The sequence below is a fragment of the Sapajus apella genome, unplaced genomic scaffold (assembly GCF_009761245.1).
Source record: "Sapajus apella isolate SASKATOON/1434 unplaced genomic scaffold, GSC_monkey_1.0 scaffold31, whole genome shotgun sequence".
NCBI classification, from domain to species: domain Eukaryota; kingdom Metazoa; phylum Chordata; class Mammalia; order Primates; family Cebidae; genus Sapajus; species Sapajus apella.
The window spans coordinates 10,541,355-10,558,891 of record NW_022436971.1 but is presented as its reverse complement, the minus strand read 5'-3'; the positions used below and the strand labels follow the sequence as shown (position 1 = coordinate 10,558,891).

The 17,537-nt window shown below is 43.9% G+C and overlaps 1 protein-coding gene across 4 annotated transcripts in view; it reads right to left on the bottom strand.

Moving 5' to 3' along the window:
- NBAS (NBAS subunit of NRZ tethering complex) overlaps positions 1-17,537 on the bottom strand; it is a 434,255-nt gene that overhangs the window by 44,920 nt on the left and 371,798 nt on the right. For 3 of the 4 annotated variants that reach the window (XM_032294320.1, XM_032294322.1, XM_032294323.1), the window contains one exon: positions 7,114-7,524. The exons of the other annotated variant lie outside the window; for it this stretch is intronic. In XM_032294320.1, the coding sequence (XP_032150211.1) occupies positions 7,249-7,524 (276 nt within the window). In that variant the 3' untranslated portion in view covers positions 7,114-7,248. Of the gene's footprint in view, positions 1-7,113; positions 7,525-17,537 lie in introns of those variants that run through there. 4 annotated transcript variants of the gene reach the window in all.

Below are 17,537 nucleotides of genomic sequence, written 5' to 3'. Positions count from 1 at the left end.
CACACACACACACACACACACACACACACACACACACACACACACACTTGGAACAGTGGAAACAATAGGGGCTTTAGTCTGAGAAGTCATGGCTTCAAATCTCAGTTCTGCCACCTACTGGCTATGCGATTTGGGGGTATTGTTTGATCTCTGTGAACCTCATGATGCTCTGTAACATGCATTTTCAAAACTCTAGCAATAAGATTATTGTGAAGATTACCTATGTTGCATGTTATGTACAAAGCAGCCACCAATCCAGACAGAAGGTAAAAGGCTTTTATTATCATGCTAAGGAGCTTAACCTGTGGATCACGGAGAGCCATTCACCGGCCTTAAGCTGGGGATGACAAAGTTAGATACCTGCTTTAAAAAGATGGCTCTGGTGGTTGCAGGGAGGAGATGCTGGAGTGGAGAGACTGGAGGTAAGGAGATCAGGTAGGAAATGCCGGATTCAGGTGAAAATCACGGCCTCAGGGACTCTTTCCATAGTAGTAGACAGGGCAGCTTCAGAAGGCATTCCTGGAGAGAGGACTTGGCTGACAAACTGGGGTGGCAGGCGATGAGAGAGGGGGGATCAAAGATGTTTGAGCAAGATCCCTACACATGGACACACCTGTGGGGTGCAGCAGGGAGGCTCAAGGGACACGCCATGGCTGGGAGGAGACACATCTCAGCTCATAGAAGAAGAAGGCTTCACACAACTAAAGCTGCTGCCCCAGGAATAAGCTGCTTTGTGAGACAAGCTTCAGGCAGAGGAGGCAGAACCTGCCAGACAAGCTTACAAGGAGTCACAATGCGGGATGGGCAGGAAGCTGGACCAGGTGATCCCCCAGGGCCCCTTCAATCCCAGTCATGGATTGCCTGCACCCTCACAAGGGAATCCCCTATTGACCAATCTCTTCCCATTTTCCATCCAGGGAGAGTTTGCAAGGATTAAATCGTGGCACACAGATTGAGCTCAGATATTAAGTATGGGGGAAAACGGAAATTCTACCAACTGTGAGGTCACCTGCGATAAGGAAGTCTTTTTCTAAACAGGGACATCCTTTGTCAGGATGAGGATGATAAAAGTTCTATTTTAATAAGAAGGTAACATGAAAGGGTTCAGAGAACTCTTTTGCCTAACAGATCCTGGCAGCGGATAATCCACATGTAGGTGGTTATCCGTTCTATACAAGGAGACAGCTTGATGCTGAGTCTCTGGCTGTGGTCAATCCTTTATCCAAGTGCACGGTCATGAAGACTATTAGCATCGTCTAAGAAAGCCAGAATTCTCAAGGAGTATGGAGTTGTGCAGAAGTTGGGTTTTGGAGTCAGAATGATGTGAGTTCAAATCCCGACTCTCACTCTTAGGGAGACCTTAAGCAAGTTTATTAACCCCTCTCAATTGGTTTTCTCATATATAAGTAGGGGCTGTTATCTGTTTCCCTTGCTGGATGGTTTGTGGCTAACTGCTAAAGTCTATGAGAGGCTGTACACACACAGGAGCTCAGTATAGTGCACCTTATCTTATTGCTAGTACTAGCAAAGAGCAAAATGCTTTCTGGTTAAAGCAAAGGAGCTGTAAAGAAAAAAATGAGCTACAACCAAATTTACCAAAAGTCAGGAGGATGCCTTTTCCTGTCTCCTGGGAGAAAGAAAGTTGTAAATAAGAGGACTAACTTGGGCAGAGAGATGTAGGAAGCAAGCGAGGCATGGAGAAAGCTAAATAATAAGGACTGCTGAGGAGAACTGCAAGCGTCCGGAAGAGAAAGGTCATCCTTTTTCTAAGGGAGAAGTGGGCTGAGTGTGTAGGGCACTCCTGCCCTGGCTACGGGGCGGCTTCCATACCTGCGCCTGGCCTGCAGCTCTGCGTCCCGATGGGGAAACTTGCAGCGGCCTGAGTTCCACTCAGCCAGGGCAGCTTTTCTCAGGCATTGGAAGATCCACCTAAGTCTCCTGCTTTGTAAACCAAGTAGCTGTTGTCCTCCCAAAAAGACAGAACTGTAAGGGTCCTGATATCTTAAGCAGCTCTGACGTAGTAGGGAGACCTTGAAAACTCAAGTGTCCAAAGAAAGATAAACAGAGCACAAGAGGGAGACTAGGGATGTCGCCTTAGGATTTTAGAGTCTACTTCCTGACCATACCACGTGCAGATGGTCCATGCCTGCAGTCTGCCTTCCCCCAGCGTCCTCTCCTCCAGTATCCTCAGGTTCCCTTTCTCCCCTCCTGACAGCGGAGGAAGCGCCCCCTACTGTTGCTTGAGCCTAACAACAATAGAGAGATGTGGGCAGATACAGAGAAAGCCAAATGAAGCCGCTTAAAGTCATGCATTAGCCAGGTCAGTTCTCAAACCCAGATCCCCGACTCTAATCCAGTGTTTTCTTCCAAACAACCCTGCCTCTGCAACAGATGCAGTGTTTGTCAAGATAACACGAATCCCATCTGCCTAAGACTTAGCCATGGCAGAGTAGAAATTCCAGTCTGGCTCTTTCCCTTTCACTAGTGAAGCATCAGGATACCCCCCAGGTTCAGAACATCCCAGGTCATCTGAACCACATATCCTAGCTCCCTCATCCCCTGGCCATTGCTGAAGGCTGGTGTTGGAAATCTTTGCCTTGTGCCTGGAGGCAGCCTTCCAGAACTCTGACAGCCACTGGGGAGGAGAAACTCACACTCCAGTAGTCTAACACCAGCATCAGAGTTATTTTTCATTTTCCTAGCAATAGTTTGATGTGGATGATTCCTGGCTCACAGCTGTGAGCAGGTTGCAACAACAAAGCTCCCCAGTTTGCAGTGGTAGTCTCAAGTCTAAGAACTCTGGATTCATTAGAGCAAAAGGAAGCCAAGCCTTTCTTCTCGTATCTACTGCTGCTACCATAACCCACAGTATGGGTACTCAAACAAGAAGCCTCCTTTTCTTCCTTTCAACCCTGGAACACCCATTAGTCCATTTACCTATTTTCTCGTTTTATCAGCCATCTTAAGTTTATAATAGCTTCAAGTTATTAAGAAGAAATACTGAATTCCCAGCTGTTGGAGCTAGACTACTGAGCTGCTGCATTTGCAGCTAACTGGAGAAAAATGCAGTCTCTCTCCAAATAATAGGCCAAACCTGCATTTGAATGTTCTCTTGCTACATTTATCATAATGAGTTTTTTTTCCAAAACGGTAAGACCCAGTTTTCAGGGTGCGGGGAAAACAATGGATCCCGTGCCACAGGGCTGCTGCTATTCAGACCCAGGAAGCTGCGCTGACTGGGAAGATGACCTCAACTGCAGATCCAAATTTGGCTCCAGGTTAGGGAAGCAATGGGACTTCTCATTTCTTTTAAAAATGGGATTCCTTGTTTTTAAGGCCAGCTCCTGCACACTCTCGTGTGTGAGAACAGGGCAAAGATAATTGGGAGTTGACAGATCCATCCCTTTCCAAGTCAAGTCCAGCATCCCCCTTTTTTCCCAGCAGGCTTTCCAGAGTGGATCTGGCAGGGAGAGTCCTTGAGACTACCACTGTAGACTGGAGAGCTTTGGTGTTGCACGTTGCTCACAGCTCTGAGCCAGGAATCATCCTTTTCATTTTCCCTGTGTGCTTCTGAGTCAAGGGAAAGTGGACAGAGACATGGCCAACAAGAGAGAAGAAACCAGACACAAACCCTGCTCTCCTGACTGGCCGTGGTTCAGTAACTCTTGGGGACCACCCGTAGATATTCCGACTTACTTGGTCAGACCGTGAGGAGGGGTGAGGGACTCAGGGACTAGGGCTTCAATCTGGGTTAAATGTTCCTCAGGTGATTCTGATAAGCAGTCATGACTGATAACCACGGTCCAGATGGCCTTCAACGTGAATATTAACACTTTGGAAGTCTTTGCCTCAACCTTATTTTAGTAAGCTAAGTGATGCCATAATAATCATTGTCTATGGAGAATGTTAATAGTGGTTAAATCTGCATACACCTTCTGGAAAATCTGGGATATGAGGGAAGGTTTGGATGAAGGGCCCTACGTATTATTCTGTGAGAAAGAGGGGAGTTCATGCATTTCAGTATTATAACTTTTTTTTTTTTTTTTTTTTTTTTTTTTTTTTGAGACAGAGTCTCACTCTGTTGTCCAGACTGGAGTGCAGTGGTGCGAGCTCAGCTCACTGCAACCTCTGCCTCCCTGGTTCAAGTGATTCTTGTGCCTCAGCATCCCGAATAGCTAAGTTTTGTATTTTTAGGAAAAACAGGGTTTTGCGATGTTCGCCTGGCTGGTCTTGAACTCCAGGCCTCAAGTGATCTAACCTCCTTAGCCTCCCAAAGTGCTGGGAATAGAAGCGTGAGCCAGTGGCCCAGTATTAAAATTCTTGAACAGAGTGAAGATGGAGTGTGCCCCACCTTTGGGAAGGCAGGGACATCAGCTGCAATTAGAAAAAGTCACAGGACATTTCATGGTCTCCCTTTGCCATATTATCAGTCCCTGAACAATAGAGGGAGATGGGACACAGAGCAGAGTGTGCCATTCAGATGCTCTCCAGGATGTCCACGGGACCTAGAAGTGCTCTGGTGACTTAAGTGAACACAGCATTGGGCCAAGGATTACATACCTGGGTTTGCACTGTGGTTCCATTACTTACTAGCTTTGTGGCCTTGAGAAAATTACTTACTGATTAGTAACTTCAGCATTATTAGCCCTAGTGATGGGTGAGAAAACTGAGGCTGAGAGAGAGGGCTCACAGTTTTCACACCTCAGGGATCTGACCCCAGAGGCTCTCCCCCTGCACTGGCTCACCCAGGGGGCCACGTCCGGTGAGTGTTAAGTGAGGGCCAGAGCAATCCTTGCTTATTCTGATTTGTTTTCAAAGAGAGAGGTCTGGGATAACAGATAGGAACCTTTAACTATAAGAAAGACAACATATCATTTTACTCCTTCATCTAACATTTATGGTTAACATTCTAAATACCAGCACAAGGAGGAACTGAGCATTCTAGGGTATTTTTCCAATTGGTGTGATTCTTGAGTGAATTCTTTAGTTTTTGCTCCTTCTTTTTCTCTTCCCCCCACTCTCCACCCCCATAGAAACTGCCGAAACATTTTAAATTTGGTTTCTAGTAAACGAGGACATGAGTCAAAGCCATGGAGTTTCTAGGAGGGAACCCCTTCCTCATAAGCATTGCGGGGATGCAGGAGTAGAGTGTGGAGCCCCATAGTCCTCTGTCGTCCTTTGCACCAGTTACTTCAGCCCTCTGAGCCTCAGTGTACTAATCCATAAAGTCAGGGTGTCATACTAACTGACTTCTGAGACCTGTAATACTGCAATTTGCAGAGAAAGATCTCGGAAAGGATTCTGTTAAAACAGACTGTTATCTCTGAATACTGCTCATTCAATGTTTTCATTCACCTGAAATGATGCAGACTGGCTGCAAGGTTAGGGAAAACCCATTACTAGTAGGCATGCTTCCTGGGAGTGGCTTGACCAACACCATAGGACACAGGTGGTGCCGTTCGAGTTCTAGGAGGCTTTTTTTGGCCTCGTTGGTCTGTCTAGATGGGCGTTACCTAATTTGGGAGAAATATGGCTTCCTCTTTCCTGTGAAGTATGTCAGAGGCTTGTGCAAGCCATTCCTAAATTCTTGGTGCTACTGAATTGGGCAAGGAACTCAATGGGAGGTCAGGGGATTGAGCAATTACACAATAAGTCTTCTCCAAAAATGACCGAAACTTTCATCAGGACTCTGCAGCTACACCAAAGGAGTGGAAATGAGTGAAGCCGATGATGATGGTGATGATAAACTGTAAGGTGAAGCAGTGTTATTCTTAAATAGATGGGGAACCCAACCAGCCGTGTGTAGGGCACTGGTGGGAGTGGGGTGGGCAGGGGGAGGTGTGGAGATGAGGCTGCCAATACACTGCATGCTAAAGACCCCCTACGGAGCCCCGTTACTTTCAGCCTGCTGGCTTTGACAGAACAATGCAGAAATTGATCAGAGATGCTGGCTTTGACAGAGCAATGCAGAAATTGATTAGAGGTAGCCTTTTCACATGACTTAAACTTGTGCAAATTATTCCCTGTAACAATGATGTAATATCATCTCATCTGCCTAGACTAAATCTTCCTATTAACACACAGCCACTCTCCCTCTCTCCAAATTATTTCTGTGGGGCAGAAGTAAAAGACCAGCATGGCTTAGTGTAGACAGATGCCTCCAACCACCCCCTAGTCACCGTGTAGGTATGGATGCTCTCCCCCTCCGCTGCACCTCGGCTGCTGCTGTGGCTTGGATCGGGTATGTGTCTCAGGGGTGTGAAGTCTAGAGCCTCCACCATCAAGCACATACCTCTGTGGTGGCAGCAGATGCCAGCAAGCTATGCCCTGGGACCCTTGTTCTCCATCGCAGAGAACGCCCGTTGTGTAGGAGGCTTTCCTAAGGGTGTTGCTATTCACACCCTTGCTATGATTGGCTGCATGCAAATCAGTAAACCCTAAGATGCCAATCCCACCTGTGTTAACTATGCATGCTGGCTCTATTACTCCACCTGCCTGTCTATGTAGGTTTTCGGACATGAAATGTGTCAACCTGAACATGTTGACGTCATAAGTTGTGACAGCCTCTAATCAGACAGCAGCTATCATGTATTGGTCCTGATCATCTGGCTATGCCCTTAAGGTCATAATTCATATACTGTGACACCAGTGAGCAGGAGAGAGAGTTAGGATTTCTTCAGCTCCTATGTATGTCTGATAGAGCCTCACACACATAACCTCACATAATACTCATCAACGTTATGAGACAAATAACACCGCCCTTATTTTTATACATAATAGATCGAGGTTCAAAGAGGTGGAAGAATTTGCCTGGGTTCATTTAACTAATCTGAGACTTGACTCCAGGTCTGTGCTCCCTCCGCCCAAGGCGCCCGTCCCAGCACCAGTCACAGTCCTTCAGCACACTTACTCCCTTTCTGATGCCATCCTATCCACCACCACATCCAACTGCTGAACCACAGTTGTGGACACATTATTAACTGAATTCTCTCCAGATAAGGCAGGTCGAAATAAAAGGTGGATGGGCAGGGAAGAGTTTCTCAGTCAATAAGAAAGTATGTTCACCAGTCAGTACAAGAAAGAAAAAAAAAGTTTAAAAAAGCGGCAGCTTGCTCATCGTTTCCATACAGTTTTATTTGCAATTTGCTGGAACCACGGAGAACAATCGGCAGGTACACATGTTGCTTCTGGGAACAGCATTCAACTGCAGATGCTTTTCCGACCAAAGAGCAGGGCTACAGGCGGCCCTCACACCCAGTGCTGTGCTGCACGGAGGGCCGTGCTGAAAGTTCTCAAGGCCCGGTGAGTCCCCCTCACGGCCAGAAGGAGCGACCCGGCTTCGGCTTCGTGGCCGGCATCCCGCAGGTGTCTGCCCAGCTCCTCTGCATCCCAGCGCCCTTGCTGGAGGCCAGCCAAGAGGTGGTCAACAATACACGGATAGAAGGGAGTGGAGACGCACTTCACCAGTAGCTTGGCATCCAGGAGCAGGGAAAGAAGTTCTTGGTCACAGTTGGAATCATTCACCTTTAAGAAATAAGACAGGCACAGCATGAGGGGGTGTCTGCTTTGCCTGCCTCCCCATCGGACCCCTCACTCTCCACTGGGCTGCCTTCATCATCATTCATGGCCTGGCCTGTGTTTAAAAGCATGTAGGTCACAGACTGGGATGACAGACGTGGGCTCCACTTAACATAAGAAACAATCCCGTGCCAAGAACCCCACTGGAATAATCGCTACAGCTTCCAGATAAGCATTACTTCACCAAGGCCTTCTGTCTCAACCCCAGGACCGGCACTTTTACCTCCCAGGTGAGATAAGGAAACAGGTGTGAGAACTTTGCTTAACATCGTAGCCAGTGTTGTAGAGCCAGATTATAAATTTGGGTCAGTCTTGAATTCAAAGCCTATGCTCTTAACAATCACATTTACTGTTTCATTTGTACTTTCACCGTGATCCACATTCTTTAACTCCATATCTTTCTTTAATATAAATACACATGACAATTTTTTTTTTTTTTTCAGAACAAGAGAACCTGTTTTGTACTCCACTGAGAAAAGTATATGTCCCTCAAGCCCACTGGTACAAATAAGATCACCAACAGTGTGGTTTTAAGCTGTTCTTGCTCAAGCCTCTAGGAAAATCAGTACTGATCTCAACTTTGAAAAAAATAGTTTAACAGGTTCTTTCAGTTTGCATATTCCCTATCCTTCTCCCTGGTCTTGTCTTCTAAATATATGTATTATTTTCAATATTTTTGTAAAGAATCAAGTCCACACTGATCATATCGCCAAAATTCGGAGCTTCTCACTTACATTGGGGTATCATAAGGCAGATCCCTGACAGACCTTTCTTAATGTTATTGTGTACTTTTAATAATTTGGATTGAAGGACTCTCAGAAGTAATGTCAAAGCCAGTTAACTAATGTTTAGACCACCTATATTATGCAATTGTACGCAATGCACTCTTCTTGAATGTTCTGTGACAAGGAAGAAAGGCTACTGAAGATGTGAAGGTCAACTGTGTCTACTGACTACAAGAATTAAAGCAAGAGCATAAAGGCTCCTGTCCACTAGCAGAAAGCGTGAATCTTTCCTACCACCCATAGGGGTCATTCAAAACCCGATGTGCGTATCAGCTCCAATGCCATCTTCTTGCTGACATTTTCTTTAACTCTCTTGGACAATGCTTGGGAGTACAGCCAGGGATTCCTCCATCCTCCATACGCTCAACAGCCCTGAGATCTGCCACTTCATGTTGTATGACAGTAATTTTACTTATTTTTTGAGATGGAGTTTCACTCCTGTTGCCCAAGCTGGATTTATTTATTTATTTATTTAGACAAAGTTTCACTCTTGTTGCCCAGGCTAGAGTGCAGTGGTGCAATCTCAACTCACTGCAACCTCCACCTCCCAGGTTCAAGCGATTCTCGTGCCTCAGCCTCCCAAGTAGCTGGGATTACAGATGCGTGCCACCGCGCCTGGCTAATTTTTTGTATTTATTAGAGACAGGTGTTCACCATGTTGGTCAGGCTGGTCTCGAACTCCTGACCAGGAGTTTTGTCACATTTTTGTAAACTACACAAGTACAGGATAAAGACCCTATCTCACAAAGAGACTGAATAAAACTAGACTCTAGAAGAGAAGAAGCTCTCTGCAAACCCTCAGTGTCTTTTCTCTGGCCTCTCATTTCATGAACACTTACACAGCCCGCCTTTGACCCAAAAGACACTTAGACTGAAGTCCATTTGTCTTTGTTTTTGTTTTTAGGAGCTAGATGACAGAAAAAGCCACTGGTTCAAAGGACTTGCTTTTGTGCTGGAAGGGGCACGGAGCTCTGACTTCTCGCTGGGGCTACCTATGACTTCTGAATGTCTTCTTTTCGTCCCTCTTCTCTCCCTGTCTCTTCATACCTAGCAAACAAGATCTCAGCCCCACAGAGCTCCTTCCTCAGCAGCACAGTTTCTTAGTGCCAGGACCCTGAGAGGCCCTTTAAGTTTTCAGACATCCCTTCAAGACAGTTCTCGCCTCCTCTGACAGATGCAGGTTCAGTGAGGTCAGGTGTCACCCAGTTGCTACATGGCAGAGTGGCCAGGAAGCCCATGTCTCAGGCTAGTTGACTTGTTTGTTGTTTGTTCCCCTCCAGAACACGAGTTCCTATGAAGCTGAGATCTCCTCTCTTCTGTTCACCCTTGTAACGCCATGTCCAGAATGGGTGGCCACATGCTAGGAGCTAAGCCAGATTTGGAATGAATGAATACCCAAGTGAATGAATAACTCCAAAGCTCACATTCTTTTAGTCTATGTGGCTTCCTCCTCCCACATGCATGCACATGCTAATGCGTGCACACACACAGGGCGTCTGAGTTACTGTATGTGTTATCTTGGTAAATCCTTCAAAACAAAGAATCCCCTGACCTAACCCAGCAGGAGAGAACAGAGTGTGTGCCAGGATGCTGCAGGCACACGTTTGATAAGATACATAGATAAAAGGCTCAGAATCTCAACACTGCAGGGCAATTCTTTCTTTGTTGCCCTGAATACGTTTTCTAGGCTAAGACATCTTTATTATTCTTCCAGTTCACTCACTAACCCTCCCTCTGGGAGGCTGACAGACTCCTAGAGAGGGAGTGATGGATTCTTCCAGCCTGAGGAAGGGACGGGTTCTGTTAACGCCTGCGGCCAGGGCTCCTCTCATTCCCTTCATAGTTTGTGTTTCTATCCAGTGCAACCCAAATCCTTCCTGTGTTTCTGGCTGGATATACTCAGCTTTTCAGAAGCTGCTCACATCCTGGCATGGAGGGTAAGAGGTGTAGAAGGGCAGGGCAGGCTGTCTTCTCTCCAAAAGCCTGCTGCTTGCCGTCTTGGCTGAGAATGCCTAAGGCTAAAGACACGGAAATAAATGCGTGCTTCCCCTTGGCCCTGGCCCGCTCTGAGGCTCCCTAAAGAAAGATAAGGGTCTGGGTTTGCTGACCTGCACTGAGCTTGGGCAGTGAGTAGGGAAAGGCTGGCAGGAATTTTGGGTTTGGCTTCCCGTAAAATCAAGTGCTGGAAAAACAGGGTAGGTGACTTTATCTTATTTCCTTTCCCTGACACTCTACCTGGGCCTGGCTCTTTGTAAGAAACACAGAATGGTCAGAGAACACTTCATACTTGTCAGCTGCAAGGGAAACACTGCATTGATAAGCTTTCTGTGCCTATTTGGGAACAAAATAGAGAAAAAAAGGATAAAGAAAGAGATGGCCTTTGTAACGACCCATTCCAACAGGTACACTTTAAAGCAGAGTCCAAGGTTCAGAGAAGGAACAGGTCACAGACAGCCAAGATGTTCCTTGCCACATACCAGGCCCCTGTGTCAGGCTGCCAAGGCCAGACTGAATCACCCATCAGCACAGCCGAGTGTCCCAAAGCACTCTCTGGCACTGCGACATTTGCACCACACTGCTGAGTTGCTAGGTGAATTTGTTAAGCCTCAAGCTGTCTTTGTTTTTTCTTGTCTTTAACTAAAATTTGTACTAAACGTACTAAAACTCTAGTACTATCAACCACAGAAGCCTGGAACTCTCTGACCACCCATTATTCATTCTAACCTACTTTTCCTTTTTGAAATAAAAAGAAAAAAGTGGAAATAATTGGAAAAAGACATGCCATCTTCTTGCTAACATTTTTCTAACTCTCTTGGCCAAGCCGATTCCTCCTTCCTCCATGCTCCCAGGACACCTGAGGTCTGCCTCTTCAGGCTGTATGGCGCTAATTTGTATGTCATCTGTATCTGGACCACCACAAGAGAATTATTTCACCCTCCTTTCCTCTCGAATACTGTCCATGTGCATAGATTTTTTTCCCACAGTTAATCATAAGATATTTGTATTCTACTTTTCTCATTATATGCTAAGAATTTTGTAATTGTTTTTACAGTTTTTAGTCTTAAAAATTTTAATGGCTGCAAAATAGTTGTTATAAGTTATTTTACTTCTATAAATATTTCAGCCATTTTAAATTGTTTGATAGTCCTGAAACATTACCATGAATGATTTTTATGCACACACTTTCTTCTTCATCAAAATGATCTGCATAGGATAAGTTACCAGGTGAGGTATTACTGGAGTGCTACGGACCGACCTGTGTCCCTGCACACATTCATATGTTGAAGCCCTTACCCCCAGTACCTCACAATGTGACTGTATTTACAGAGAGGGACTTTAAAGAGGAAATTAAGGTAAAATGAGGTCGTTAGGATGGACTCCAATATAACTGGGGTCCTCTTAAGAAGCGAAGACAGGACATGCACATGAAGCAAGGGTCAACCACGTGAGGACAGAGTGACAAGGGGGCCATAGGCACGCCAAGGAGAGAGGCCTCGGAAGAAACCAACCCTGTTCACACCTTGACATCAGACTTCTGGTCTCCAAAACTGTGGGAAGATACACTTCTCTTGTTTAAGTCACTTAGTCTGTGGCACTTTGGTAGGGTAATATGTGCAAATTAATATATCAGGAAAAGTATCTGAAACATTCTTTTGGCTCTAAACGTGAATGTAAGAACAACCACACAACGATGTCAACTGTGTCAGCTTACAGCGGTGACAGTGTAGGAAAGCATCAGTGTCATGTCATGAACTTCTCAGCTTTAGGGGTTAATATTTTGAAAAGAAAAGAATCATCTGCTGATTTAGGAGACAGGTAATGGTACCTCAAGGTTGCTTTAATTTGACTTTGTTTATTTGCAAGAATGAATTTATCCATAAATTTCCTATCATTTTTATGTTTTGTTTAGGGAAGAATCAATCATTCACTCATTTAGGAGAGTTATAACAGCTTTCCACTCTTTCACATATGAAGGATTCTCTGTATAACTGAAATCTTAACCCTGATTTTTGGTATCACGAACATTCTAACCTATTATTTACAATTCTGTTTCGGTTACTTTTTATTGTACAGAAGTTTTACACTTTTATATTGTCAGGAAAGGATCTACTCCTTTAAGACTTATTCTATTGCTTTAGCTTTCAGAGGTTACAATACTTCAAAGGAACTGATATATATTCTTGTTATATTTTCTGACTTTTAACAATATTTAATTCTTAAATTGATCAGGAATTGACTTTGGTATATGATCATGGAAAATGACACAGCCCTGTCAGTGAGTTGACTGGTGCTTAAAGGGCATTAGAAAGAAAATGTATTCTGTCATTTTTGGATGCAGTTTGGATGTGAGAAATAAATATGAGATGAGTCCAGGGGATTAGTTGACTTAATTCCCCTGATCAAATAACTTTAAATTACAGCGAGAGACAGTCTGGTGCTATGAAAAGAAGACAGGCTTTTGCGTTAGAGACACATTTTCAATCCTGGTTCTGTCACTGAACAGCGGTATGACCTTGTTAAGGACGATCTCTCTGAGTTCCAGTTTCCACATCAGAAATACGGACTGTCTGTGAGGGCTGGGAATAACACAAGCTTTCAAGTGCCCAGCACAATGCCAGAGCAGAGTCCAGGTTCAGTAAACAGCTGATGTTAATACAGCCAAACAAATCATGAAAAAAGGATTTTCCAGAAAGGGAAGGGCTTATATATATCAGAGGATGAGTAAAATGCTTGCTATCTCTGTCAGAGATTGTTTTGTGTGTGTCAGCAATTAATTTTTGAGAATAAATGATACTTTACAGATCTTGGAAAAGAAATCTATTAAAGCACAAAGCACTGCTGTCTTCCAAGCCATTATAATGTTATCTGCTTAATTCCTCTTTCAACAATAGGTAATGAACCTTTTCTGATTTAAAATCTTTGATTTCTATGGATCTATACCAAGCTAAGAATAATTACAATAATGAAGAAAGCTGAAATTCCAGAAGCATAATGCATGCAGGACCTCATTTCATTTACTTTAAAGATGATTATTTAATATCATTTCACTGTTTACTTTAGGGAAACATATTTGTCCTGTTCTCATATTACTATTACTAATAAAAGTTATTAGAAATATCAACCATAAGAGTAGAAAAATAAAAGAACAACGTAAGTATATACTTGGGAAAAATGCCTGTAATTTACATATTCTGTATTTAGTTGAATATGATATTCAGATTCCATTTTTTCAGCATACCATCAGTTTAATAGAATATTAAATGGCATGGCACTTAATATTACTTCTGAAACCAAAACTATGACAAATCATCTGTTCATAATCTAACAACAAGAGGGAGAAAATCTTTGAAAATCCAAGCTTGATCACCTCTGTTTCTTAGTTTTGTATAATTATGCCAGTTTCACACATGCTTTTCTGAAAATCTTGACAGTTCTTTACCTCTGTGACCAAACCCAAGAGGGCTCTGAATCTGGCTAGTTCCACACGCCATACCCGCCTCCTTGCCACATTGGTTAACTCCTGTGTTATTATTTCACATGTCAATCTCTCTGTGAGATAATTCCTTTAAGCACAGTGACAGTAATATTTTATCTCATCTTTACAAACATCTTACCTATTCCTCACTTCACACACAGTGCCAGGCTGTGCACATGGGTGCTTGATATGTCTATTCATACCAAGTAAGTTAACTAACCACCCCTGCTGTTTAGGAATCTAGGCTGACCCGGAGAGTGAGCTGCCTATCACTGGACTCATCCAGCTAAGATCTCTGGGAGATGCTGCTGCAGAGATTCCTTTACCAAGAAAACCGAGCACAGGCTAAGGATGACTGACAGGAGGTGCACATCAGATCTCAGTATGCTCAGGTTAAAATGATAGTTCGAAATAAGTAGACATACCCACAATTTTGACAAAAAAGCCTGGCACTCAAAGACCCCAAAGAACAGTGATTGTTCAAAGAGGCCAGTTCAGCACCAACTGGTATCTGGAAGAGTAAAGGCAAGTCCTCACTCGGTTCCTGAAATCATTTCGCTCACTTCAACCTAACCTGGTGTGGATACGCTTAGAGAAAAACCAACTGACATTAGTATTAACACCAAAGAAGGACTCCGAAGACACCAAATGAGGCTGTTAGGACCCCAACTCAATATGCCTGCTATCATGGCCCGCAGAGGCAAGAGGGAAAGTGTGTGAAACCTGAGCTAGGCAAGGAGAAGGCAATACTGAGGGAGCACTCCAGGTGGAAGAGACACTCATCAGGGAGGTCCTGGCTGGAAACCTGCATAGAGTTAAAAGGGAACAAAGACAGGAAGGTTTCCTGGTTTTGTATAAATATGCCGATTTCACACATGCTTCTCTGAAAATCTTTATGATTCTCTCCCCAGCCTGGACACTGGCCACTGTAAATAATGCTGGAAGATTCTGGTGCTTTCATGGCAAGATTACAGGGGACAGGAATCACATTTATCAAATATGTGAAGAGCTGTCATTGGAAGGAGGACTTTACTAATCTGAGAAAATCCCCAGGGCAGGACTAAGGTCAAAGTGTTTAAGATAAAGGGGTGCAGGTTTCATTTAAGAGGTGCTCTCGTGTCAGGATCTCACCCAAAATGGCACAGAGTCCCCAGCAGTGCTTAGCAGAAGCCTGAGGGAGCAAGTGGGCTTCAAAAGGAAGTATAGTTAGGTGAGCTGCTGGACTAGGTCTGCTCTATCCTTTGGCAGAGCTAATATTATATGCCTCAAGCTGCTCTCAACAACTTCAGGCCGCTGTAGAAATAACCCTTTTCCAATGTAATAAAGCCCTACTACTTACATTGAAAGCAGAAGCACGGTTGAGTATAGACTTTGAATGTTAGGTCTGGGGTTTACATTTCAGCTCTGACTTCTTACTAGCTGTGTGACCCCTGAGTGAGCCTCAGTGTTTTCATCTGTGAAACCAAAATAATGTCTTCTCATAGGATCATTAAGATAAAGAGAGAATGTGCCTTTTATAGTACTTGGCAAAGAGATGGGATTTGAAAGATGGTAATTATTGGCATCAAGGTGAAACCCTTAATTAGGTGCTAGAGGACCTAAACACTTATAACCCCATGAATTACTGTTTTAACAGACAGCATAGCTCAGGACAACCCCTGGGATGAGGGGTGCCCTAGAGGCACTGAGCAGTACCAAAGAGGAGGAAGCAGTGAAGAGCAAGAGCCATTACAAATCGGGAATGTTCAGTATACAAAACAGTTATCAATATGTATCTGCTTACTTTGATGAATAAGTCAAGAGGCTTCCATCCAAATAGAGAATACTCCAGAGATGTGAGTCAAACACATCAGGAGCATCACCCTTCTTAGAATAAGGTTTTGAAAGGGAGCTCTCAATCTTACTGAGAGTGATGGAGAAGGTAATCCAGAAGTCTATACCATGCAAGGTTTTAATTATTCATCATCAATACAATCTCAAGGAAGGACTTTCCATTTCTGGCCCAGGAAAGAGGCTGTTGGCCCTTTATAAAAGGTTACAAGCACCAGAGGTCTGCAATTTCAGACAAGCTTGGAGAAGGAAATGAGTACTACTGCTGGAGGAAAAGTCAGTGCTATCTCTGGCATCTGCACTTAAGCATCATCCTTTTAACTGTAAACACCTATAAAGCTGTCAGCATGTTACAATGAACAGCAAAATAATACCTGCTATCAGCAAACAAGTGGGGGTGTTTTTCCACTTAGATCTGCATATGGGGCAGGAGAGACTGCTCTCAGAGGAGTGCCTTTGCCAGGTATTTTTCTTTTAATGACAATAGAAACTACTGTCAACAACTAATAAGGAGAAAACTGAAGTTACTGATGAACTCAAGCACCCTGCTAATGGACATGGTGAACAGCAAAATAAAAACAACAAAAGGGGTTTTACAGTTTTCATCGCAATACCAAGGATGACTTGAAAACGGCTAAACATGAGTGCTGCCAAAATGCCCACCCAAACTCTTCCCTTAGAAAAGTATAAACACAGCCCTTTAATGGCGTTGGAAGAGCAATGATGAATCATAGTGATTTCATATTTTATTTATGTAGCATTTTTAAATGATACAATTATAGATATGGAGAACAGGTTAGCAGTTGCCAGGGGTTGTTCAGGAGGTGGAGAGGAAGAAGGTGGCTGTGGCTATAAGGACAGCATGAGAGATCCTTGTGTCCCATACCTTGACTGCAGTTAGTAACCACACGAAGTTACAGGTGACAATGTCACATGGAGACAGACAGACACACGCACACACACACACACGCAGTGTCTGCCAAACTCATAAACTCTGTACAATGTCTACAGATTCTATCAATGTCAACAACCAGGTCATAATATTGCAGGCGAGTATCCCTTATCCAAAACGCTTGAGATCAGAAGTGTCCGTTTGTTTTTCCAGATTTTGGAATATTTGCATTACATTTACTTGTTAAGTATTCCTAATCTGAAAATCTGAAGTCTGAAATTTGAAATGCTCTAAGGAGCATTTCATTTGAATGTCATGTTGGTGTTCAAAAAGTGTTGAATTTGGCGGCATTTTGGACTTCTGGATTACAGGTGTTCAACCTGTATACTACAGTTACGAAAGATGTCACCACTGAGGGAAACTGGGTGAAGAATACGAGACCGTGTTATATTATCTCTTACAACGGAACGTGAATTTAAAATTATTTCAAAAAGCTAAAAAACGATTTTTAAATGGAAAACTCTGTAAAACCTTAGCTCTTTGGGGAATGCAAAAAGTCCAAAGACACTTAGCATTTTTGTGGGGGACACATTTTTATGGCACAGATGGGCTAGCCCAATGTGAGCATTCAAATTGGTGCAGAGAAGTCACAGTTGTCTCATTACTCAATTTCTAAAAGGAAGGATCTGAATGGTAGGCAAGTGACTCATCTCAGCAATTTATACCTGTGGCTTTGATTCTTGGATCCGAAGGGCACAGACGTTTTGTGCACTATCATCACAACCACAGGCAAACTACTCAGTCTGCGGAGCAGTTTCAAAACCACAGGCTTCGCACCATGCAGCACATCTAACATGCAGATTGAAGTGTTACGGAAGTAAATCAGTGCCATATTAAAGGGACTTGGGCACTGTAGTGTTACCATTTAGTTTCCTATTTTGATAGTTACTGTGTACATATGTGGGGGGAGGTGCTG